This window comes from Copadichromis virginalis, linkage group LG13 (assembly GCF_057382275.1).
Source record: "Copadichromis virginalis isolate Kocher_CV1m ecotype Utaka linkage group LG13, C_Virginalis_male_GT1.1, whole genome shotgun sequence".
Lineage (NCBI taxonomy): Eukaryota > Metazoa > Chordata > Actinopteri > Cichliformes > Cichlidae > Copadichromis > Copadichromis virginalis.
In genome coordinates this window covers 5,742,019-5,769,418 of record NC_140630.1, presented here as the reverse complement: position 1 = coordinate 5,769,418, position 27,400 = coordinate 5,742,019, and the positions used below count along the sequence as shown (strand labels likewise).

General features: G+C 43.7%; 1 protein-coding gene across 1 annotated transcript in view; it reads right to left on the bottom strand.

Annotated features, from left to right (window-relative positions):
* Nucleotides 1-25,048, bottom strand: part of LOC146695118 (protein kinase C epsilon type-like) — a 101,963-nt gene extending 76,915 nt beyond the window's left edge. Inside the window, exon 1 of the mRNA XM_085477019.1 lies at nucleotides 23,915-25,048. Within this exon, the coding sequence (XP_085333145.1) occupies nucleotides 23,915-24,262 (348 nt within the window). The 5' untranslated portion in view covers nucleotides 24,263-25,048. The remainder of the gene's footprint in view (nucleotides 1-23,914) is intronic.
* Between the last annotated feature and the right edge of the window lie 2,352 nt (nucleotides 25,049-27,400).

Genomic DNA, 27,400 nt, shown 5'->3' with positions numbered 1-27,400 from the left:
AACAACCTAAAAAAAAGATTTTGAACGAAACTCTTTCAATGCAGTTTAATTAATTAAATTCAGACACTTTCTCTTGAAGAAAAAAAAACTCATCCACTGCCCAAAGCCCTTACTGTGCGTTCTGTGTTAACAGACACGTTATCTGCAGAATATGTTGCATGTATCCTTATGACTTTGTGCCTTGAGGGGAAACTGACTGTGGGAGGAGCAACAAGAAAATTAATATTACAGAGCTGAAAAACACAACTACACTGCACAAGTTCATCTTCTCGATAATACTCGTGTTTATTGCTCTCTCACTCTCAGCATGAGTGGAGGAGAGAGGAAGAGACCGCCCACACACCCATCTGCTTCTACTACTACTGCACACACACACCCACACACGCAAAAACACATACATACATCTACATTCAAAAAATCACGCGAAAAAGACACAAATTATGCATTAGTATTAGCAATTACACCACAGCTTTCCAACTTAGATCCATTGTGCCACAAATGTCTGCAAGAAAGTGTTTTGTATGCACCAGCCTATATTACGGTCTTGGTGTTCTTCCAGGTCTCTTGTACTGTGTGATCTATTTGAACATGTTGTCATGTTGCTAAAAAAAAAGGTTGTCTCTGGGTTATCTTGCACACACTTCACACAAACACACACACACACACATATTCACAGTACACACATAGTATATCATACTGTCCTCGCCCGCCAACGCTAATTCAAAACATACCTGAAGCATTAGTCGACCATTAGCTCCACTTAAAGATTTATATTAGAGCTGTTTGGCCTTTATAAACAGCAGGCTGCAGAACACAGCCCTGTACTGAAGGCCTCGAACACACCACATGACAAACATCTTAACTTGTAAATTTACAAGTTGAAAAAAAAACCCCGAATTACTCAAGATGTCTGCATCTGCTCTGGATGAAGAAACTACTATGAGAAATACCCAGAAACATGTGACTTAAGATTTATCTCTGTTTGATCAACAGAAGATGAATGTTAGACATTTTCAACCACATAAAACAGCAGTTTGTCAAAAGTCTAGACCCATGCTGACACCATATGAAAATAGGTAACAGGGTATCTATTCTATGTCAGAGTGAACACTGTGGTTATTTTAAAATTAATAGTTTATTTAGTGGGCAGCACGGTGGCACGGTGGTTAGCATTGTTGCTGCACAGCAAGAAGGTTCAATTCCACCATCAGGCCGGGGTCTTTCTGTGTGGAGTTTGCATGTTCTCCCCGTGTCTGCGTGGGCTCCCTCCGGGTACTCCGGCTTCCCCCCACCGTCCAAAGACATGCAGCTTGTGGGGATAGGTTAATTGGATAATCCAAATTGCCACTAGGTGTGAATGTGAGTATGAATGGTTGTCTGTCCCTGTGTGTTAGCCCTGCGACAGACTGGCGACCTGTCCAGGGTGTACCCCGCCTCTCGCCCCATGACAGCTGGGATTGGCTCCTGCGACCCTGAAAAGGATAAGCGGTAGCGAATGGATGGATGGATAGTTTATTTAGATGCCTCTCCTGTTGCACAGAAACAAAAAAGAAGCTAAAATTCAGTTCAGTTCTATTCTATTTATGTAGTGCCATTTCACAAAACCAGTCACTTCAAGGTGATTTATATTGTAAGGTCAACACCCTACTAGACAAAAAACTCCAAGAATCAGATGAGCCACTATAAACAAGCACTCCATCACAGTGGGGGAGGGGGGGGGGCTTTGCTTTTAACACAAAGGGAGTACACACTAGCTTTGGTGGAATCGTAACTGGAAATGGGATACTGGCATACCTTTTATCTGCATCTAATGTAAATCAAACCACAGTTTACACAATAAACATGATGTACTGAAGAAGTCTCGCAAGTAATGACCGAGACCATAATTTCACCACAAATGAGTTTACCAAAGTCATAACTGTAGTAAGCACTAGGGGAGTTTTGTCATGTATATATATCATCTATATATATACAATATATAGGTTGTATATATACAATACAGTCTATGCTGGCCGTCAGAGAGATGGTTTAAGAAGCTTCACTAGTGGCTCCACTTTTCATTTTCACAGGCAATGTCCATCTTTTATGTACTTATATACTGTAATATCAAGTAACAGGTTGATATTATCTGTCGATACTAACTACTTGCCGATCTGACAGTATGGCCATTTGTGATGGCCTACAAATGAAAAATTAAAGACAGGAGAAAGATATTGATATTGTATAGTTAGTCCACCAGACAACATTGAGCAACTTCCCAGCTGATCCGAGCAGAGTCGGGCAGAGCATAAATAAGTAAATAAATAACTATACATAACGAATAGTTATGTCTATAACTTCTGTTCCCTGAAGGAGAGGAACGAGGTACAACACATAAGTATGGGATATCACGCCCTCGCGTGTCCTGGCTGAAGAAACCTTTATTCACGCCTTTACGGCAGATGACGTGTGATGACACGCGCAAGGCCCCGCCCGCACATATAGCCGCTGCCATCACCGTCATCCCTCAGTTCGATAGCCGCTCTTCACCGAGCCAACTGCTCAGTGGGGCCACCCTGTGTTGTACCTCGTTCCTCTCCTTCAGGGAACAGAAGTTATAGACATAACTATTCGTTCCCTTTCAGTCGATTCACTCGGTACAACACATAAGTATGGGACCTATATACACGCCCCGCAGAGCAGCCACCGAACCGGAACGGGACCACCACATCCTTAGTGAGTGGTAGACCCAGCAGAAAGGACAGCATGAGCCACCGAAGGGGCTGTAACGTCCAACCGATAAAACCGCACAAAAGTGTGCGGCGACGCCCAATTAGCCGCTGCACAAATATCAGCCACAGGCACCCCTCTAAAAAGAGCCCATGAGGTCGCCATCCCCCTGGTGGAATGAGCTCCCACCCCGTGGGGCAACGCAAAACCTCCGGTGCTGTATGCCAGCGAGATAGCTTCTACAATCCAGTGGGACAGCCTCTGTCTGGACAGAGCTCTACCTCTATTCGGATTAGCGAAGCAGACAAACAACTGGTCACACAAACGCACATCCCGAGTGCGCTCAATGTAGGTGCGTAGCGCACGCACCGGACAAAGAGAATGCACCCTCCTCTGCTCCTCAGATTCAAAAGGAGGGGAGCAAAAGCTCAGCAACTCAAACTCCATTGAACTATAAGATGCAGGCATGACCTTGGGAAGATAGGCGGCATTCGGACGCAATACGACCTTGCGGCCATCAGGAGAAAACTGTGTGCAGGCAGGATGCACAGACAGCGCATGAAGGTCCCCCACTCGCTTCGCCGAGGCCAAAGCGAGAAGTAATGCGGTCTTATACGAAAGAAGTTTCATATCTACCGACTCAACGGGTTCAAACGGAGGGCCACAAAGGGCCTCCAGCACCAAAGACAAGTCCCAAGCCGGGACACTGGACTTAAGCACGGGCCTCAGCCGGCGAACCCCTTTCAGAAAACGCACGGCGAGGGGATGCGCACCTGGTGTCACCCCGTCAAAACCGATATGACAAGCAGATATAGCCGCTAAATAAACCTTGATCGTCGAAAACGAAAGGCCTTTATCCAACAGCTCCTGCAGGAATGTCAAAACATCCACAATAGAGCACTGAAATGGGAGAGTGTGGCGGTCCTGGCACCATCGCTCGAAGGCTCGCCATTTGTAAGCGTACAAGCCTCTAGTAGACGAGGCCCTGGCGCTCTGAATCGTCGCCACCACACTAGGTGGCAGACCCTTAGCAACCAAGTTTAACCTCTCAGCAGGTAAGCATGAAGGTGCCACAGATCCGGGCGCGGATGAAACACTTCCCCCCCCGCCTGAGAGAGGAGATCCCTGCGGAGAGGGAGCTGCCAAGGACTTGCTGCAAGCAGGCTGATTATTTCTGCATACCACGACTTCGCGGGCCACCAAGGGGCCACCAGGATCAGAGAGAGGGAATGCCGACGCACCCTCTCCAGAGTTGGAGATATCATTTCCACTGGGGGAAATGCATACAGGAGCACGTCTGGCCATTGGTGCGCTAGCGCGTCCAAGCCCAAGGGTGCATCGTGGTCGATTATGGAGAAGTACAGGGGGCAGTGAGCATTCACCCTGGAAGCAAAAAGATCTATTTGCGCCTCGCCAAATAGATCCCAAATCTGAGCCACTATTGAAGGGTGTAACCTCCATTCTCTCACCAGAGGACCCCCCCTGGAGAGAAGGTCCGGCCCCAGGTTCAGGTGGCCCGGGACATGGGTGGCTCTTAGAGTCAGAAAATGAACACTGCACCATAACAGCAGAGAGCGAGACAGCTGCAACAGGGGAAGAGAGCGTGTTCCTCCCTGCCTGTTTATATAAGACACCACTGTTGAATTGTCCGTCCTGACTAAGACATGCTGGCCCTGCAGGACTGGACGGAAACGCTTTAGAGCTAAGAACACTGCTAACAGCTCTAAGTGGTTGATGTGCAGCTGGCGCTGAGCCGCGGACCAGATCCCTCTCACTGACGCACCCTCGCACAGCGCTCCCCACCCACTTAGGGAAGCATCTGTGGACACCACCTTGCGAAACAACACCCTCCCAATCCGAGAGCCCTGGTGCAGTAGCCCGGGCTCCCTCCAAGGACGGAGAGCTAGCATGCAAGACGCAGTTACCGGCAGCCTCCTCCGGAGGTGACGCGAAGCACACAAACGGTGAGAGAGAGTCCAGCGTTGAAACGCTCTCATTTTCAACAGCCCAAGCGGCACTACGGCGATCATAGATGCCATCATGCCCAACAAGCGCAATATCGTCTGGAAACGCAGTCTGCGTCCCAGCTGAAATTGAGCGAGGCAGCGATGAAACGCGGCCACTCTGTGCTCTGACAACCGTGCGCGGCTGGAAAGAGAGCATATTTCCAGACCGAGAAAAGCGATCTGTTGACCTGGGATTAGCGAGCTCTTCTGAAAGTTCACAGAGAACCCCAGTGTCTGAATGTGTGACAGAACCCGCGACAGCTGCGTCTCCGCCTGTTCTCTGGAGCAAGCCACGAGAGCCCAGTCGTCCAGGTAGGCCAAGATGCGGATGCCCCTCTTCCTGAGGGGCGCTAGCGCTGCCTCGGCACATTTCGTAAAGGTGCGGGGAGCGAGCGACAGCCCGAACGGCAGCACTAGGTATTCGTAGGCTACGCCCTCGAATGCAAACCTCAGAAACTGCCTGTGTTTCGGGTGTATAGCGACATGAAAATAAGCATCTGTTAGATCGATTGTCGCAAACCAATCTCCCGGGCCGACTGCACTCAGGAGCTGTCTGAGTGTTAGCATCTTGAACCTGTACGTTCGCAGGTACGTGTTCAAGACTCGCAGGTCGAGGATGGGACGAAGCCCTCCCCCTTTCTTCGGAATGACAAAATAACGGCTGTACCAACCTTTGTCCGTCTCCGAAGCGGGGACCACCCGTATTGCTCTCTTTTGTAATAGCGCCTGTATTTCCTCTCTGAGTACCAAGGCTGCCTCGGGGTTGACAATCGTGTTCACGACTCTTTGGAAACGAGGCGGCTTGACCCGGAACTGCAACCGGTAACCCATGGCAACGGTTTGCAGCACCCACGGAGAGGGGGCGCAAGCGCGCCACTGAGGGAAGTGAGCAGCCAGCCGGCTGGCCTGCAGCACTGACGGCGGGGCGCCGTCGCCCCCCAGTGTGTCTGCAGGGGACTGCATCCCCTGTCTGACCTGGCTCATTTCGCCTGCAGGTTGAGCATTTGAGATTGTTTGAGAGTAAACAACACTCTTTATTGATTGCAACATGGGAACATGTACATTTATACATTTTGTTGGGTGCACCTTTTCCGGGGCATAACAATGAAAAACAGCGGGAACACTCGATGTGGTCGCTTGAACATTCAACACATCTGAACCGTGTGCAGGGGTTATGTGCTTGGGAGACCGCGATAGGGAAGTGCAGCGCCTTCTGGGGCTGACAACCTGAACAGAACTTAAGCGGCACCTCTTGTGCGGCAACAGAGGGGTAAGAGCAGCGTCTCCCTGCTGCCGGATCCCTTCCCCACTCGCAATCACAGCTAGGAGGGCTGAGGCTTCTTCCTCCTGGGCGTCGGGTCCCGTCGGGGGCCCGGGGGAGGGCCTTTGCCCCAGGCCGACTGGCGTGGAGCTCGGGCCGGAGTACGTGCTCTCGCCGGCGGCCCTCCCACTCCAGCAGTGGGCGCCGGTCTCTTGCCGGCTGTCAGAGGAGCGGCGGGCCTGTGAGAGCTAGCAGTGGGCTTGGGCTGGGGCTGGCGTCTGGGGATGATGTCGCGCAGAGCTTCCGTCTGCTTCTTCCTCAGATCGAATCTAGCCTGAATGGCTTCAAGTGAATGTCCGAATAACCCAGCCGCAGACACTGGTGCGTCCAGATACACAGCTCTGTCTCTATCAGGGACGTCGGAGAGGGTCAGCCACAGGTGCCTCTGCGCCACCACTGTCGAAGCCATCCCTCTGCCCAGGGAGAGCGCTGCACAGCGAGACGCACGGAGGATGTAATCCGTGGTGACTCTAACCTCGTTAAGAAGAGGTGACAGCGGGCTGTCCTCCGGAACCAGCGATCCAAGCTCCGCCAGGCACATTGCTTGGTACGTCTGGAGCATGGTGACGGAGCTCATGGCTCGAGCGGTGCCGGCCTGAGCCCGATAAATCTTCTCCAGCTGCGAGGCCGAGAATCTGCAGTGCTTGGACGGCAGAGTTGCGGGGCCACCGACACCATGGTTATGGGACGGGGCCAGATAAGCAGCCAGAGACGGCTCCATAGGGGGTGGGTTAGCTAAACCAGCTCCCTCGGCGCCGTCCAATTCCATGTACTGTCCATAGCCGGGCACAGTGACGCGGGTAGACAGAGGTTTGTCCCATGACGCTGTTAGCTCGCAGAGAAAGTCTGGGAACATGGGGAGGCAGTTTTTGGCCGTTGCGGGCTCCGGTGGAAGGAAAAAACCCGCAAACCGCGACGGCTTCCGAGCTGGTGGAGGAGAGGGCCAGTCCACCTGCAGCTTCTCAGCGGCACGGCGAAACAGGGAGAAAAGAGAGGTGTCATCGTGGCCGACCGGCGCAGCAGCGGCGGCATATTGGGTCGACAATGAGCTCTCCTGCTCATCCTCCGACAAACCATGGATGTCCAGGCCGATGTCCAGCACGTCATCGTCTTCCTGGGGAGCGCTGGCGGGCTTCAACCCAGGCTGAAGCCCGTCAGCGCTCCTGCATGGTTCCGGTCCGTCATCGGCTAACCCGTCAACGTATTCCATGTGGTCAGCCCAGCTAATCGCGGGGACATCGACCTGAAAATTTTCGTCTTCGGACTCGGACGAAGCCGGGGCTCCAGACTCGGAAAGAAGAGGGTCATGCCGTGCGACAGCCGAGCGTCCCAGCACTCTTTCCACAAACGTCACCCGTCTTTCCAGGGTCGAGCGTCGGAGCTGGCGACAAAACGCACAAGCTTCGGGCTCCGTCAACGCTCTCCTAGCGTGGACGATCCCCAGGCAGACAGGGCAGGCATCGTGCTGGTCGCTGTCGTGCAAAGAGAAACCACATCCCTGAGGACAGGGGCGAACAGAAGATTTCTGCTTTGCTCGCTTCGGTTTGGAGTCCATTCCCAAAACGCAAAGCGAAACGCTGCACAAGAAAAACTTGAAAATAGCGCTCCGCGGGCAGCCTACGCACCAGCTGGGCGGTGGAGGCTAACACCAACAGGGGCAGTTAAGCTAGGTTCAAGTTGGCAGACAACGGAGCTAACTAGCAGTAGCTAGCCAGCCCAACTCAGCAGAGGTGTTCTCAGCGAGGTGAAGAGCGTAAGAACTGAGGGATGACGGTGATGGCAGCGGCTATATGTGCGGGCGGGGCCTTGCGCGTGTCATCACACGTCATCTGCCGTAAAGGCGTGAATAAAGGTTTCTTCAGCCAGGACACGCGAGGGCGTGATATCCCATACTTATGTGTTGTACCGAGTGAATCGACTGAAAGGGAACACATGTTAGGAAAATCTGTTTAAGACTCAAAAAATATTGGTCGATATATCAGATTTTTAAATGACCAAACATTGGTTTCGGTATCATTCTAATGGCGCCTATGCTTTCAGGTAGAGGGATTCATTTTGCTGGATTCAAAAAATGTTGTTGCAAGTTTATAATATATAAGTTAATAAGTTGCTAAACCTTAGGTTTGGCGAAACATCAAGACAAAAGTGTAGTAAATATACTCTTTTTATTTTTCATTTTGCTTTATTTTGTTTTTACAATATCCGCAAATGACTAAGGGGGCAACTGACGAAGAAGTTTGGATACCTCCAAGAATTTGTGGTCTATCTCTGACTACGAGGTTGATTCAAAGATTCAATTATTAATGTCACATGTTGTCAACTGAAGCTTAATGAGCTTCATCTTAACCTAATCACACTGAGATGCATTCCTCTGGCGTAGGGGAGAGAGAAAACTGTCCCAAAGCCTTTACGGTATCACATGAGCTTTAGTCAAGCTGAAGTCATGTGGCTTCATGTATCCTCAAAGAGACCTACAGCTACAAACTCACTGACACTTGTACAGGAACACAGCACAGATAAACACAGAGATACAATCATCTAGGGGAAGTTTCATGAAGGCAAAAACTAATGAGAAGAATCATCTTGCACTTTTACTAAGAATGTCACCTAGATGAAAATTTGCAGTAATTTTCCAGTTATATACTGCATTGTGCATATGTAGGTACATTCCTGTATGGCTGCTTGTGCTTCGAAAGCATGTTAACATTTCCGAAGCTTTTATTGAATCTAGCAAGACACATGATTTATTATTCCCCAGGACATCACGTTGCCTTACTTAAGAAGTCGACCGCTTTGGAAGCCAACTATTTTTAATTTAGGAGACTCAGCTCTAGCCATGATTCACAGCTCAACAACTGTTGTCATATTTTGATTAAACTGATAGTTATATCTAGTTGGTACACCACACTGTAAAAAAAAAAAAAAAGTAATATATACGTATTTTACTGTGTATTTTACAGTTTTGTACAGTTTTTCTAGAATATCATTAAATTTACATAAATAGGCTGTGATTTTACATTTCAAATGTAAAACAACATAAAATCACTGTAAATGTAATAAAACAGAATTTTCTTGTTTTTTAAATATATTTGTCTGTACATATGCATATTTAGATTGTTAAAATACATTCACAAATGTATCATAATTTCACAAATATTTGTCCGTTATTTGACAGATTGAACTGTTAAATTCAAATGTAATGCTATGGAAAAATATATAAAATGATTCTTATAAACTTTTTTTTTACATCAAATAATGTTATTTAGGGCGATCGTGGCTCAAGCGTTGGCAGTTCGTCTTGTAATCGGAAGGTTGCCAGTTCGAGCCCCGGCTCGGACAGTTTCAGTTCCTTGGGCAAGACGCTTCACCTACCGCCTACTGGTGATGGCCAGGGGGGCCCATGGCGCGATATGGCATCCTCGCTTCTGTCAGTCTGGCTCAGGGCAGCTGTGGCTACAACTGTAGCTTGCCTCCACCAACAAGTGAATGAATAGTGGATTTGTAAAGCGCTTTGAGGGTCTCGAAAAGCGCTATATAAATGCAATCCATTATTATTATCATTTAAACCAACTGTTAACTGCATATTTCTGTACATTTAAGTATTATTATTCATATTGCCGGATTCATTGACCTTGTTTATAGGTAATTTCATTGTTTAATCACATTAAAATGAAAATAACCGTATTTTTATGAGAAAGTTATTTTCTGTTATTTTACGGTATTATTTTGGCGCCCCAGCTGCCGGAACATTACTGTTTTTTTAGGATTTTTCTTTTTTACAGTGCATCTCTACCTGACTGATCTGCTCTGCTTTTTCTGGGGTGGGGCCACTATCCAGAATACTGAGTTTACACCTAATTATGTGCATTAATAGTTGGATGGCTAGACGTTTACAGACATCTTTGCCCAACTGTTACATAAGAAGCTAGGTGGAAGACCACGAAAAGCAAAAGAAACCGATTACATGTATTTGTGTAATATAGAAGTAGCATCATAAGCCACTCAAATCCTTGAGTTTGGCTGAAAGCTTGATAAATGTCCACTCTGTGTTTGTGTGAATGGAACAACAGGGTGTTTTCTCTTCTCTCATCCTGTTTATGAGGAAATGTAGATGGTGCCTTACTAAGTTTAATTCTGTTGTGTGGAGCTCACCGGTGATTTACGTTGCAGACATTCCACAGATGCTTGACCTCTACACTGCAAATTATGATTTACAGACTTCATCAGGCTGTTACATAAGCTCTGCAGTACCTCTGTGTGGTATATATCAAATCTCCAGTTGATTTTCTTCCTTTCCTGTTCTGAGAGCCCATGTTTACATTTCTGTGTTCTGCTAATGTAATGTTAACAATTCAGCAGGTTAGCCACACATAGGTAGCACCATGTTTTAATCCTCCCAGTGCCATCCACAATCCTTTTACTAGTGAACAATCCCCTCGCACTTACTTTTCAGGATCAGATACAGCTGAGCAGCTAACTAGTAATGCTTGCTTTTGTTATGCTTTGGAGATCTACTGCTACTTTAACTAGAAGATGGTTGGGCAGAGAACCGTGCAGAAGCATTCTCTCAGGCTAATGCTGATATCAGTACTTGTGTCCAGACTTGTGAGATGCCTCTTTTCCGCCCCCAAGCTCAGGTGTCACTACAGGTTCTGGCACGTCCTCAGACTTTTGTTCTGTATTTAGCTGTTAGCATTTAGATATGAAAACCCACATTTTAAATGTGGTTTATCATAGCTACACATCCAACTTTTGCAACAAACCAAATTGCTTGAAAGTCACTTAATAGTTTAGCATGACATATATTTAGCACAAATCCTACAACAAATAGACTGTTTTTGTCTTTTGGGGTTGTTTTTTTTTTATTATTACTTGGTTATTTTGATTATATGGAAAGATTATGAATGTGTCTGTTTTAGCCTAAAACCATTCTGCAAATAATAGAGCACCGGAAACACACTGGAAAGAGACCAGGAAACGTCATCAGTCGATAGAGAAGAATATGTTATAAATGCTAATAATCCCACGTGTGGCAAGCACAACGATATGGAGAAATTTCACAGTAATTCTTGCTTCAGTTCTTTTCTTGTGAAAAGTGTTTTTATGAAGTGGTGCTGACAGGAACTGCAGGAGAAACAGTAAAGCTTTCATCACAAGTGGCTTATTTCTTCATCATGCATTCCTTACATATCTGTGCCACTGTAATTTACTGTGTTGTAGCGAACACGGACAGCACAGCAGAAAAATGAATGATAACAGAAGCTACGGCGGGGCACCTGGAGAGCCATATTTCTCATCTCCCTCTTCCTTTCTTTCTCTGGGAAGTAAACTTGGACAGTGAAAACAGGAAGTAGGGCCTACCGTGTGACTCCAACACACTGCCCCTATTTTTAGACGCACACACATACATAAACATGCACAGCCCAGCCCCCGTTTCCTTCAGCCCATACAGAGGACACCCCTCTACTACAGCCCACAGGCAAACAGGGTCAAGAAGAGAGCAAGCCTGAGCTCTTCCTCTATTCCCTCTGCATGAGAGTTTACAAAGCCTACGGAAGCCAAACTGCACTGCACTGAAAATGCTGAAGAGGCTTTCAGCAAGACACTTCCAGGTCCAGAACCCATGTAAAACACAGATATGCATGTCATTTCACAGTGTTTACTGAAACTTCTCCAACAGACTGTATTGCATTTTATTGTATAATGGTGTAACTCTGCATTAACATGCAGACAGCCTTATATTTTTGTAGCTGCCTGAGATGGTGCAAGTAAAGGACCATTAACTTTTAAGTGGCTTCATCTTCAGGGATTATCGTTTGATTTAATTTTCTACTGTTGCACCACTGTAGAAAGGCTCACTGTAAAAACTTTAGGTGAATGATTTAATAATAAGATTAGTAAAATTTCTAGATTCTACCAAATAGTCCAGATGTGATTACATGTAGGTCAATGGTTTAACGTGGTCAGAGTACTAACACTGCTCAGTAACAGCAACAGCGGTAAGTAATGCCAGTTTCTGGCAAATACATTGGTATAATTATTAATTTGATCACTATCCTCTGCTAGTTATATCCTTATGCAGATTTGGGTCATTTCCTGCACTTCTGCTATTTTTTAGGTGACACCCTGAAAGTCTGTTCTGACCAATTACACTTTTGAATGTGCAGTTTTCACCACAGACGTGCAAATAAAAACTGCTGAGTGAGTGAGACCCAATGGGCATATCAGAGCACAGGCATACTGGTATGCAGGTATTTTTTTCTCTCTCTCTCACCTTTCATTGTGAATTGTATCCTAGACTGAAGGGGAACTTTAAAAATGAACATCTTTACATTGTGTTCTTCTGTCAGAATTAAGTTGTCATTTCTTTTCTGAAAAAGCGAAAATGAAACACTGCATAAAACAATCAGCCGTTTGTACGCCCATTTGCATTAGCACACTAGGGCAACGCCTTTCTTTAAAATTATACAACATGAAGTAAATTTTACTTTCCACACAGACCTTCCAGTGCACAATTGTTTTTGCATGAAACATTCCTCAGATGACTGAACATAAAGTATATAACTGTTTACAGAAATCACAGGCTGGGGCCTTCATCAACATGAGCCTTGAAGTGTGGCGCACTCGTTAACTCGTCAGTCGGAGCTGAACTTGTTTTCGCCTCGGCAGACTTTTCCTGTGTGTCTCCTCTGTCAGCTCCAGCAGCTGAACCACAGTCGTTTCAACCGCAGACAACCACACAGCAATCTGGCTTTGTCACAGTTGCAATACCACAAAAACAGTGTTAGCGCCACAGCTGGGAACAAGAGAGCTGGGAGACACACCAATGATAGTTACTGGTTGAATAAAAAAATATTTTCCCATTTTAAAAACTTTATCAGTCTGCTTTCATTATCTCCATCCATCCATCGATTCTCTTCCGCTTTTGCTTTTCAGGGTGGGTTGGGTTGGGGGGGTGCCCGAATCAGCAGATCCCCTAAACCGATGCATCAGTATCAGATTGCAAATGGCAAAAGTTGGATCAGTGCATCCCTGGAAAGTGCAGTCTTAATGAAAATGAACTTGATCTAACCCACATTTTCACAGATAATTTCACAGGTTTCATTTAATTCACCTAGGTAGTTTTTGTACAATCTTACCTCTACCTTAGAAGAAGATGAAGAATATTTGCACATGTTTATTTTCTCTATGTACAACGGTTCTATGGTTAATTCTGTGCTAATCACAAAGAAGCTATCTCAGCATGTTTGAATGATTTATAGTGTTTTTGAACCTGTATTGTTTGCAATGCACGCATCCCACGTGAATATACTACAATCACTGTATTCCTGCCTCCTACCCCTCTTAGAGTGATGTGTTCAGCTACACACAGATTACCATAGTCTACCACTGGCACTGGTACTTCATAGACTTTTTTTCATATGTATTCCATGTCCAATAGAATTAGACTCTGCACAGAGTCCATGGATGATAATTGCTAATCAAAAGTGATGCAGGAAAGTATAGAAAATGAGAATAAATTGTAATGCCTTTCATTGCAGTTCTGGCAGCTGCTGGCTAAATCCATATGACACAGAACCAATGTTAAGAAGATATAGCTCCTGCCAACACTACTCACATCACACCCTTTACACTGCTAACAAATGAGGGAAGGTGGGAGTCTTAGCAGGAGAGAGTGAACAACAGAGAGAGGCCAAATGTTCATGTTTTTTTAACAATTATGTGAAGCATTTTCATTCGAGTGTATCAATGTGAGATGGGCTTTTACAGCAAGTGCGCAGACCACTTAATCTGATGAACCTAACAATGAGAAGAGTTGTGACTAAAACATGACTGGACAAAGCAAATGATATCTGTTCGTGCTCATCAGTTAGCCACTTCCTCCTCTTTCATTACATCAGGTGCCCCCAAAATACATGTGAAACATTACAATTTAAACACAAGGCACAGAAAGAGAGAAAGATCTTTACATGTTCCTGTGCAATCTTAATCTGCAATACCAATGCTCACTGTCTCATATCTCATTTTCCTCCTTCTGTTTTGCAGTACACTACAGTACACCCCCGCCAAGTCGCAGTTCAGAGTTTGTGGCCTCAGCCATTTGCAGATTTTTTCTTAGAACCTAACTAATAAATGTTCATGGAAATATCCTCCACAAATAAATACCCCTGTACTTGGAGGGGGGAGGTTTGAAAGACGGCATCGGCATTTCCGCATCATAAGAGTTTACCAAGTGCAGCTATCTCGAGTGTTCTTTGTTCTTCTTAAAACCCTTAAGATGCCGCCCAAATGCATATTTAGGATTTTAACTACTTTTTCTACCACATCTGAAATACACGGTTTAAGGATCTTGCTTTGGCACGTACCACCAACCTAAACACTGTTTTCAACCAAGCCATGGCAAAGATGTCCCCCCGGCAGGACAATAGGAACAAAAACCATGACACAAGCCCAAAGTGTTGAGCCAGCCTTAAAACAGTGCATATCCCAATCCAAGTGAGAGTCTGTGGGATGTTCTAGAATAAAGCTGATCCACAAAGCCTCCATCACGCAATCCACAGTACCCTGAGGTCCTCTGCCAGACACCACAGGTATTTGAAAACAGGAAAAAAGTTAATTGAGTGGGCTGCTGTTCAAACACCATTAGACCCTAACCTCCCATTTCCCAATGTATGGAGAGGTCTGCACAGCTCTACCTCCAACTTTGACCATATCCCTGACTTTCACAAGAAACACTTGCAACTATACTTCTATAACTAGGACTGATATATGTAAGAATATGTTTAGCTGAAAAAGAGAAGTTATGGTTCTAGCATTTCTATCACCAGTGCTATGGTATAGAAAAATGTCTATTCAACCATGGAATCCATAAGAACTTTTATTTTGATGTGCATTTCTAAAATCCTCAACATGAGTTTGACAGCTGCTGCAGTCCTCCCCCTCCATCCCTCAGTCATTTAACCATTCAAAAGCAGACAGCTTCCTTCAACACCCTCTTTGTCTTGCTCTTGACTGCCTCTCTACCTCCCCTCAATCGCTGCCTGTTTGGCAGAAACACCAAACCCTGAATGTCCTTCTCCACACTTCTCTCTTTAATGACAAGTTCCGACAAGGCAGCTGCCTACACACGATTCAGAGGAGAACAGAAATTCCTGACAGATTTAGGAATGCGATCTCCTTTTCATGTCAAACGAACATCAGTTCTTGCACCTTTTTTCTGTTCTCCAGCGTTTTTTTCTCCAGCTTAGCCAAAGCCACATATCAAACTGATATTTGCTGGACTGAAGTAGCGTTAATTCATAAATCATGTTCACCACAGACCAACCAGTGACCGGCCCTGCTAAATCACATCCCACATGTGCTGGATATGCAAGGCAAAGCACAGTTCTCTCATTAATTCTGAAATTATTGAGTTTATTTACAATTTGCCACATACTTTATTACGTCTTGGCAGTTTGGAAACTGGTCAGTACCCAAATGCTGTTACTTCAGCAAGTCAACTGTGAGCTACTGGAGCACTTTGCACAATCCATTACACAACAATTTTCATATCGTTGATTACTGTTCTTCATGCATGCTTGAATAATGAGCTCAAATTTCTGGGACGTGAACTCACTGTTATGACAGAGTGTGTGTGTGTGCGCGCACTATGTGACCTGCTCGGCAGGTATGACTTTCTCCTGAAGGTGATTATTCACAGAGCTTGTAAAGGCTTGCGGGAATACAGTGACACATTTGGATTTATGCCCAGGTTTTTTTTGTTGTTGTATTAATATTGTTACTTGTCACAACACGGGTATTAGGTTTCAGTTCACATGCTTTTGTCAAATGAAATATCTGCTGATTTTTTGATTTCCAGGCACAGTGGATACTGTATCACCATTAGACAAAGACAACACACCAGTGTCTCCAAAACCTCTTTCGTTTACTGCAGAACTATTTTGAGTCATGGGATAAGATCTTGCCAAAGGATAAAACTGTCCAAAAACCTTAACTCTCTGACGTTCCTTTGCCATGAATGAAAAGGCTATTGTATGTGCTGCAAGTGGGGAACTGTGTGGATTATTTAATGGAGTTCATAAAATTCATAAAAGATTAAAGGAGAAAGCATTATCAGATATGAAGAGACAACAAAAGTGTGTGAAAGCAGAAGCCACAGACATAGACAGGGGAGGACAGTAAAGCATTCAGGTGGGACATTGTGGGACAGATCAATGTGTTCTCGTCCCAGGGTTTCAAATACATCCATTCTGTCACATACTGCTGGCATTACAGAAATACACGCAGGATTACCTTTGGTGTTGGTGCTGTGATGCACCGACTGCGGCAATACTGGTCTAATGTTTTAAAGAACAGTGGACCCTGGATTGAGTCCCAGGTGGGGGCTTTGTTTTCTGCACTTTTTTCCAATTTCTTTTCACTCATGTGTTTGTGTTTGTTGGTAAAGTTTAATAAGGTTTGTTTTAGCATGCAACACTCCACGATATTAACCCTACACACTGCAAAATGATGCTTATGGCCACTGACTGCATCTAAATCAGGGGTCTTGAACGCCAGGCCTCGAGGGCCGGTGTCCTGCACGTTTTAGATCTCACCATGGGTCAACACACCCAAATCAAATGATTAGTTCATTACCAGGCCTCTGAAGAACTTCAAGACATGTTGAGGAGGTAATTTAGCCATTTAAATCAGATGTGTTGGATCAAGGACACATCTAAAACCTGCAGGACACTGGCCCTCGATGCCTGGAGTTCGAGACAACTGATCTAAATGAAAAGCTGTGGTAAGTCTACTGACTCTGAATGCGCCTGAGTGACTTTTATGTGGCAAAGAAATAATTTTAACTCAATATCTTGATGAATTACTGGATAACACAATAACTGCTGAGTTTAGATAGAAAGCAGCCTGGGTTTTGTTTTGTTTTCTCTGTGCCTGTGGTTACTGGCTACTGACAAGTGGCAAGGCACCATCTGATATGTGTATCAGTCTGATCCTGACCCAAAAGATTTCCCTCAGCAACAATCAATGGGGCGGTCTATTCAGTTCTTTTAATTTATAAAGCGTGGATAGCCATGTTTAAGTTGAGCCGTTTGTCACCTTACACACAAAACAGACACTCACAGTCTCTTTATCATGCTGACGGATTCAGTTTCCTAATTTAACACTGATATTCATTCATTATTCTCATCATTTCTTTTAAATTAAAGATGTGTTTGAGTCCTATGGCCTATTTTTCATTGTCCCAAAATTTTTATATTAATTTCCATCCTCTATACAGCTACCACTGTTAGGCTTTTGCTCACTCTGAAATCACATATATATTTTCTTGTCTGGTGTTTAAGCAATCCACACAACATTTTATTTCATCTCCTGTTTTCAAACCTACACTCCCTGAATCAGCAGCAAATTTCAAAAAAAATGTAAGATGAATTAGTCTTGTATTCATTAGTATAAAGAGTAATTAAACTTGGAGAGATACCATCAGTCTCCCACCCCCATGGGGCCCCGGTGTTGGTAATACTAGCAGATGACACTGCAGCACTTACTCTAACACACTTTGGTCATCTAAACATAAAATGATGAGAACCATGTAGCTCCAGAAACAAAGCACAGACTGCATTTGTATGACACTCGGGGGAAAAGTAAGAAGTTGTGTTTCATGATTGATGACGTATGATACAAAAACAATCTGCTGACTAACAGTAAGTACTCTGCCTGAGTTCCTGGAAGACATGTTTGGGTGTCACAGACAGGTGGCACGGCTCTCCTGAAAAATACTGTGTATAATAAAACATCACTGTGAGGCAAACAATGTGCACATTGTGATTTGTGGTAATGTTCTTCTGACTTTCTAAGCAGTCTGAGTATCATTCTCCTAAAAAGATCTCATACTTCTTCAAGTCTGTCATATGCCGAAGAATAAAATAATAAGGTTCTTTTTTGTGTGGGAACTTACACAAATCTGTAACCGAGCCTGAGCCCAGAAATAACAAATAAATCACTCTTTGGTATAAGAGGGACTGTTTTAGTCTGGAGCAAAGTTAGTCTCCATCAACCTAACGATGAAATTTAGTTAAGGTTCCACTACTGATTTCACAGTCTAATATTATTATGGATGCATGTTATGCCATATTCTTGATATTTAAATAGATTTATTGTTTCCCTGTATGCATGATTGAAGAAATATTTGGAAAGATGTTACGGCCCTAGCGTAACGTAACAAAAGAACAAGTGGAAAAAATTTTATTCATTGACTTCGCACCAGATGCAGTCACACTGAACAAATCTCATAGTTCATAATATAATACAACATGACACAAAAAGATGTGGTACCATGTAATGCGATACGATACAATCCAATGGAATAAGATTGGATCAACAGACATGCAGGGTTGCTAGTTGGTACATGATACAGGACATGTTGGTTTACACAAGAGTTTTCTTTACAAGTTTCCTCTTTCTCACCACAATAAGAAACAACACATGGCCTCAGCTAATCAACTCACTGATTGGTGATTACTTCAGACCTGTATTGATTTCAGCCATAAGGGCAGCGCTAAGTGTTGGGAGTGAGAAAGAAATCCAGTCCAAGAAAATCATGTTTTGTTATTCTGGAATTATTTGATGTGAAGAATTGGTTTGAAGCTACTATAGTAAACATCAACTTTCTGAGCCTTTGCAATTCCTCTGCTTAAAGGATAAAAACACTCCACAACAGACTTATAGCTTACGTTAGCATTACTCATGAGGAAATTACACAGTCTTAGTTCCCACACGCTGTTATCTAGTTCTTCTTTGTCTAAGCTGACATAACTCTTGATGTAGCTTAAGTTGAGACATGTTCGCCCGTGGGAGTGCCTTAAAACAAGTGCAAACACAAGGTGCAAGACTCAGAGGACCAAGATGAAAAATTCCTGTCATGCTGATGAATGAAAATGGATCAGGCTGACAGCCGTATAGCACCTTTTGACTTAAAAAGCACCACTGCAGTTCAAGAAGATTACTATTTTCATGTGTAGTAATTTATATTTAGAGGTATACCTCTGCGATCTTTCTTGCCCTTTACTTCCATACATGGAGCTGGAGGCTGGAAAAAAGCAGCAAGACTAGCACAAATCACAAGTGACCGTACTGGAACGAGAAGGCATAGCGCTAGGTTACCAGCTAATGCTAGCAAACACTTTTAGTAAGTACCATTCATAAACTGTACAATGCACAGACACTAATAAAATATCACTCATCAAAAAACTGAAGGACAAACTTCTTGGATTAGCTGTGCCTCACATGTTTTTTGCAAGATAATTCATTATAAGGCTACAACGGAACGAAAGCACAAACGGTTCTAGTTTAGCAGCTAAAGTTATCAACAGTGGCCATACTGTTGGTTAACATGCGTTTTGATGCTGAAAAGTTGGGCATTTTCACATGAAAGGTCTGATTTGCCTTCAGGAGTCAGCCTTGAGTGGCTACAAGAGGAAACACACTTTTTTGGCTTCATTTTTGAGCTCTGGAGGTTGCCACTTGCAGGCTAGAGTAGCTTCAATAGTGTACCTTAAATGAGATTTGTCAATATGATGCTTTACTTTTTGCTTGATATAACAACTTAAGAAGGTTTAACAAAGACCTGAACTCGATAAAGTACTCTGTGTTTCATAATAACTGGCAGAAAGTTTCAACAGGCACATTGTGTAATACTACTACTTAATTTAACTGAATTTTATCTAACTTGAGTTACTAGTGAGTAGTGAGGAGAAAAGTCATAACAGCATCCCTGTTTGATTATTCCCTACATTCTACAACATTAAGGGCAATTAAATGTTTTTAATATAGCACCAGATTACAACAACAGTCATCTCCAGCTGCTTTATATTTTAGGCAAGAGAACTCCAACAATCCGATAATTCCTATGAACAAGCACTTGGCCATGGTTAATAGGTAGAACTCAGTTTTAACAGAAAGAGACCTTCAGCAGAACAAGGCTGTGTGATGAGCAGCCATCTGCCACGACCGGCTGTGGGATGAGAGGAAAGTGAAGACAGAAACAGAGGAGCGCAGAGAGACTGAACAACAAACAAGCGAGCAGAAATAAATGTAATGATATGAAATAGTGTAAATGCACAGGAAGTCCACCAGCAGCACATGTGATACAGCTCAGAAATATTTAAACCCATCAGAAGATTCACTGAGAGTCTCGTATTCCGAGTCCTTCTGTCAAGAACTTAATCTTAACACATGAGACTTCACACTCCCCCACAGAACAACCTTCTCTGTCCTACAGTGCAACATTCTGTAAAGGTTTCCATCCACTGCTTTCTCTCTTCCTGTCCTTCTCCCAGCTCTCTCTCACTGTGTCTAATGGACCTGATGGCCTCATCAATAATACAATCAACCTACTATTTGCTTCAGCAGCTTCAGACAACAATGGACGGCTCCCCAATGCTTCTGTGAATGTGTGCATGAGTGTCATGCATTTGGCCTAACTGCATCCACTCTTTGTAGCTCTGTTGTGGGTCACTGGTTCATCTAACAAGAGCACAACAAAGGCAACAGGATCTATATTGTGTGTGTAGCGAACCCTGTTGTGCATCTGCTAAACTTAGCTGCAGGACAGCAGAGTTTGGGTTGCAGAGATCCTGTAGTGTACAACAAAAGTGTGATCATCTTTGCACAGTTTATAAAGATGCGATCTGTGGTCTTTCCAGTAGATGTATCAATATACTGTATATCTGTATGTGAGAGTTGGATGAAACACCAACAGTGACCATGTTTGGAGTCGCTTCTGCTCACAAGTCCCTGCATCCCAGCATTTTGTCTTTAACCACCTTTCAGCTGCTCTTAGTGTTATGTGGCTAGCTGCTGAAGACAGTCAAGTTAGCTAGAGGAGCATGTAACAGAAGCAGAGCCAGACATTTCCCTTGGTTTGGTTCTCTGCACAGAAAACATGACTTCATATGAATCAGCATATTGTTCCATGTCTGCTGGATGTGTAAATAAGCAACTGTTCGCTAACACAGCATAACAATTTAATAACACACTATGTCACTTTCCCACTTGTTCATTTTAGAGGAACAAATAAACTAAGAGTCAAGGAAACTGATGTACCAGCTCATGGTAAGAACATGAGCTTCTACAATATAAATGCTGTTATAAATAGAAATATTTGTTTGTACTTTTGAATGTTTGAATGAGCTAGTGTCATGCTAAACTCTTATGCCCCATGTCATCTGCTCTGTTCAGTTGACTTGCAGGTTGAGATCTGCTCAATCCAACTTTGTTTACCTAGTTCACAGCAACAGTCATTTCAAGATCTCAAAGATACGCACAAGGTGTCCCATCGCTGCATTAGGAAATAGTGAAAAGGGTTTCATATTCCCAACTCGTCCTATACGGAGGCTTGCAAAGGACCATCTGGAATCACATTATAAGTCATTTAATGTACATCATCAGTGGTGAGAAGGTGAGTTTAAAATTTTAACCCAAGCACTGCTCTTCTTCTTTCACCATGTCTTTCTTCAACACGCTAAAATGCAAACCACAGTCTCTGCAGCAAAAACCTCCGAGGCTAAAAAAGAAAGTTTCTTTTAATGGCCACTTGAAGCTAGCTACAGAAGTCCTCACATGTTAAAATGTCCTAAATTAAAGCAGAACTAAATATTTTACATTCTGTTATGATAAATAGTTATGGGTTTCTTTGGGTGATGAGAATTTTGTATAATTCATCCACCTGGATACTGGTGCAGCCTAGACCTAGGAACATGGCTGCTTTGATTGACAGGTGTGCCCACACAAGGCTCTGTGGCCAGCAGCCGTCTGCTGAGCCTAACCTCCACTAACTGAAGTCACTGAAACTGACTTACTGGTACTGATGCCTTTGGAGTGAAATTATCTTAAAAATAATACTACCCAAAATAAAAAACTGTGTTTAGGTTTTTGTGAGTCAAACTTTTGTACTTTATTTTTAGGTTACTTAGCATTAATTACCCTGTTTGTACGTTGCACTTGTACAGTTTATAGATGCAGCTCGCAGACCTGGGCTAATAATTTAGCGCTCCACCAGCTCATCATTTCCGGATCCAAAAAAGCAGCATGTGGGTTTAGGAAACACTAACGCTGAGAGTTCAAAAGAGAGAGTCTGAAATCAATCTTTGACCATCTTTTATATACAGTCTATGGTCTTAATCTACTGCCACCTCTCCATTTTCCAAACGCAGCCTTTGTAGCTTTTTAAGACATCAGTTCTCTCTCTTCATCCACTAATCAGAATCAGAATCAGAATCAGAATGGGTTTATTGCCAGATGTTGAGGTTTACAACATTAGGAAATTGCTGCGGTGCTTCAGTGCAAACAATAAGAATTAAAGTGCTATGTAGAAAGAAAGATATGTGCATGAGATATACATGAGATATATACATGAGAATAAGAATTATGAGTGCTACGTAGAAAGATATATACATGAGTGCAGGTGGTGATCAGTGCCAGACATGAGATGATGCAGTGACACAGCGTAGGGTCATGAGTTAGTGGCTGCAGCACGTTCGCCAAGCACCATACAATAGGACACCGTGATGCATCTTGTGATGCCAGCTCCATGTGGCAGTATTTAACACACTGGGGTGGGGATCTTTCCCATAACTTTTCCATCTGAAAAAGCCAGTTGGAAAAGTTACTTTTTTTTCTTGGCATCCACACTTTACAGCTATCATTCGCTGCAAGTAGATGTTTACTTTCAATTGTGAACATGTCTAAAAGGGCAGGGCTTGAACTTGAAATCGAGATGATGAGCAAATGATCTTCACTTAATCTATTAGTTGACTCCCACTTGTTCTGAATATGAATCATTTATCAAGTTAAAAGCAATTAATCATTTATCAAGATAACACACTAAATACTGAGCGGTCAAAGCTTCTCAGGCATCAGGATGTCAAACCCTAAAACGATGCACGTTTATGGTGGGTCATTTTGGTTAACTGCACTTTGCTTTTGAAAAATGCACTCACTAGTTATTCATCTCTGCCTCTCTTCCACACTGCATCTTTTATTTTACTTATTTATTTATCTATTTATTTGTCCTGTCTCAAAGGGGGGTGTTGGGGTTTTCTCTCATTTATTGTGGAGCAGCCACATAAAAAACATTTTTCATCGCGGGCACATACAGCTCACGTTGATATCATGTTCCAGACAAAGGACTGATAAAAATCAAATTTCTGTTAGTGTAAAGAAGTTTAACTAAAAATGTAATCAATTAGGTATCTTAATATAAGACAAAAAGTGCAATTTTAACAGTATGTCTCAGTTTTTCTACATGATAAAAAAAAATGCTGCTGTAGTAAATGAAAGGAATCTGTGAGTGTGACTCTTTGGGATTCAATTTGGTGTATTGTAAATGGCCCGAGGGGAAGTCTTTAACAGTAGGAAAAGCTGTAAAACTTGTTAAAATGTATCCTCTCCTTCACATTTTCCAAAGTAATCCAGAACTGCTTTGTTTGACACCCCTGTTGTTGGGTCTTTAGATTATATATACAGCGCCTGGAGGTGACTGCTGTTGTGATTTGGCGCTATATAAATAAAATTAAATTAAAAACAACATTAGCTAAGCCTTCTGTATTATTAAGTGTTGGTCCTGTCTTATTATATAGAGTCTGTAGATTATGTAATATGATGGAACACACAGCTTGTATTTTTAGGTGTAAATCCCTGCAACTATATGACTACTTATAGTCTGCTTCCTGCCAGACTCCCGGGAGAATTGTGATTGGAAAAAGAGTGATTAACTGATTCATTGGAAAACTTTCCACTGAGGTCCGTTTGCCTACGACAGAGAAGGTCTGAGCACCTTGTTCGACTATCACTCCCACTGTGTGTGCTTCAGGTGTCTTACCCAGTCCTCAAAGTGCTTGCTGCTGTTCTGCAGGATGTCCTCGAATTGGATGATGCAGTTGGCCACGAAGTCGTCGTAGCCAATGGGCGCGTCGTGGAAAACTGATAGCTCTATCTTGCGGCCGTCGTGGACCTCCGTGATGAACTCGTAATTCCACGTGGGGCTGTTGGTCTTCTGCTTGGTGGAGGTCTGGCCCACGCGAGAGTCGTCCACGTTGAGGGCGATGTACGTGTCCAGGAGGAAGGTCTGAGTCTTGGGACCGACGGCGTGACGCAGGGACCAAGCTGTGGGTTTGAGGTCCAGAGCCTCGCGGATCCTGATCTTCAGCTGCCCGTTGAAGACCACCATGGCGATGAAACGCGCTTCCAGTAAAACCACAGGACACCTTTCACCTCAAACACCCCCAAATCAACCGTGCTTTAGCGCTTTGAATAACAGCTCCGTTCAACCGGTGGTCCTCCGGGCAGAGCGTGTTCCTTCCACTCCGATATGAAGGAGAGAGTGCAGTCACCAAGCACACCAAGCTGCTGTCGTGTCTCGAAACGTCTGCACTTGTCGATTATGCTACAAAATTTCCCCCCAGAAACTGAACTTCAGTGGCGGAAAAGCGACCGTTAGCCCGGGAAGCCTTCAGAAGTGCACGGAAGAAACATGAATAGCTACGGCGCACATACGAGCAGAGGCCCCAGATGTGATTCGCTCTGTCATGGTGTTTACCTTCGAGGTATTAAAAAGCTCTGTTAGCTGCAGCGGGACTCCCTGGAAGCACTGGCCTGTGTTGCATTGCACCGTGCGGAGGGTGGGAGGCTCCAAATACCTGCTGCCAGCCGCCGCGGCGCACTGGAGATGTTCGAGCTGCGAACCAGACAGCGGCCGGTAACGACCGCAGCAGGGGCGGAGAGAAGGGGGGCGGTGGGTGGATGTGTCAAAACGGGCTCCTGCTGCTTGGTGCACGGCCTGGTGTCAGTCCAGTGCAGCTGTTTGAGCTCAACTTCCAGTGGACACAGCCTCCCGACACCGCTGTGTGTCTCCGTCTCTCTCTCGCGCGCTCTCTCTCTCTCTCTGGTGCAGGAAATGCGAAAAACACGTCAGATTTAGCGGAGCCTGATGTGACAGACGGGGGAGTGCGACGCAACCAAGACTGGGGCGGTGTTTAGGAGCAGCGGGGCTGGGGGGAAGGTTGGATGAATATGAAGGCAGAGAAATAAAAGCCTGAACAATTCACCAAGGTGCCCTTGAGCAAGGCTAGGGCTGTATAAAGAAGCCAGTGCAGGTTTACACAGTAATAGGCGTGTGTGTAAAGCTGTTTTATTAATGCAGAAAAAAACAGGTGTGTGTGCAGAAAAACAACAAGAGTGTTTAATACTGAAATGTGGACGCCTAGCAGCATGTCTCCACTCATTTTGCTGCATGTCCAGGTGCAGAATTATGAACATTCATTCACTCAATAAAGGCCACTTGCCAAGGCCATAAAAAGATGGGACCTTAGGGGGATGAATGTAGGGATATGTGAGGCATGTGTGGAATTTAAAAGAGGTGACTGAAAGCCATGTTACTTATCAGCAGCATGATGTGTGCAGCACTGAAGAAAAATATAACCTAAAACATCTGCAGCCTCAAGTGGCTTTCACAGCATTAAGCAACATTTCAGTTTTCAGTTTTGGTTTACCAAGGATGCAATGCACAGATTGTGAGTAATTGCCTACTTTGCACCTGCAAGACTGCATTGCAAGATATGAATGTTTGCCAGGGCTCTAGCAGGACTCTAATTAGTTTTGCAAAATCGTGTCATGAGTCTTCATAGTTTCCATAGTCTTTAAAACTGTACCATCGTTGTTTGAATTCCTTCCAGGGTAAAAATGAAGCGGTGTGTTTGCAAGGAGCCAGACACAGCATGTGACACAGAGGAATGAGATTTTCTACCTTCTCATATATACAGACAAATGCTTTATATATTTGACACAGAACCTGCAGTCTGTTTCTCCCGAGGCACAGATGACAAATGTGATTTATGTGCAAGCTTAGTTTTATTTGGAATAATTGTAGAAGAAGAGTCAGGCGTCTGCTTCATTTAACAGCAGAAACTACAAGGTGACCGCATGCACGGGGATCTGTCTTAGCTGGTCTTAGTGCAGGAGCACACATACCTGACAGGCTCAGTACAACACCAAGAGTGATTCACATTTTACACAAGGGAAGGATGCATTTATGTGCAGATAGCATTTAGTGTTTTTAGCACTGGAGCAGCTGAAAACACTGACAAAATATCAGACTGGTATCAGTTTTTAATAGAGAGTGAACATGTTCTGTTATCTATTAGCAAATATGTAGGACAAATATGTAGGCTTTCACTGGCTTTGTTTAATGTGTTAGACAAAAAAACCCCAATTTAACCTGTTTTGTTGACCTGTTTTCAAACAGCTGGTCTCTTTCTTTAAGTTCACTTTTGTTGAATACTTGTGCAACAACAGTTACAAAAACAGAGAACCTTTTTTTGTGATGTATCTTCATCTCTTTATCTCAAATATGAGGAAGTTTGAGAAGACTCCAAAATATCTTTACAATCTGCAGAACACAAGTGTGTTAGAGGCTAGTTTACTTGCCTCATTTAGGCCATGTTATGCAAAAGTGAACATTAATATACAGTGGGGGTGCAGATTGACTGAAAAAAGGTGGATATTGAGAAACACTCAGATGAGCAGGGTGAAAGTGATCTGTTATGCTTAAACCTTGAACATCACTGACCCCTGTTGTCGATTGTTTGTAATTTCAAGTTTCAGGCACCTCCCACCAGCTGCAAAAATGATAAACTGCACTGCTTCTGAGAGAGGACAGAGAAAGTAAATTACTCTACACTGTCTGTCCCAGTTTAATTCTCTTACAGCCTCTTACCATGGCCATTTCTGTGTCAGAAATACAAGAACTAGCGTATTACTATCATGATTTTTTTCAATGTCCTAGAAAATTACAAGGTGACTGAGAAATAAGACTTTTTCATATACTCATAATATACTGACCTAATGATTTCAAGAAACACACAGAGGTGGAACCATACTTGCATACAGGCAGGGAAACATTTTTAAGCCATCTTAGGTTTTTAATCCTCTGGTTTGTCAAATCAAATCAAATCAAATCACTTTTATTGTCACATCACATGTGCAGGCACACTGGCACAGCACATGCGAGTGAAATTCTTGTGTGCGAGCCCCACAAGCAACAGAGATGTGCAAACACAACAACACAAACGAGCAAAATACAAGAATGGCCAACCTGAAACTAATAAATATATGTACAATATATAATAGTGTATGCATTTCTGGATGTGTATACTAAATATTTTCCTACGTGTGTGTGTGTGTGTGTGTGTGTGTGTGTGTATATACACATTTTTACAAATTAAATAGTAAAATTTTTTTTATTTTATTAAATGTTACACTTTGTTACAGTAAATGTAGAATATTAGCAAATAGTTTAAGATAAAATAAG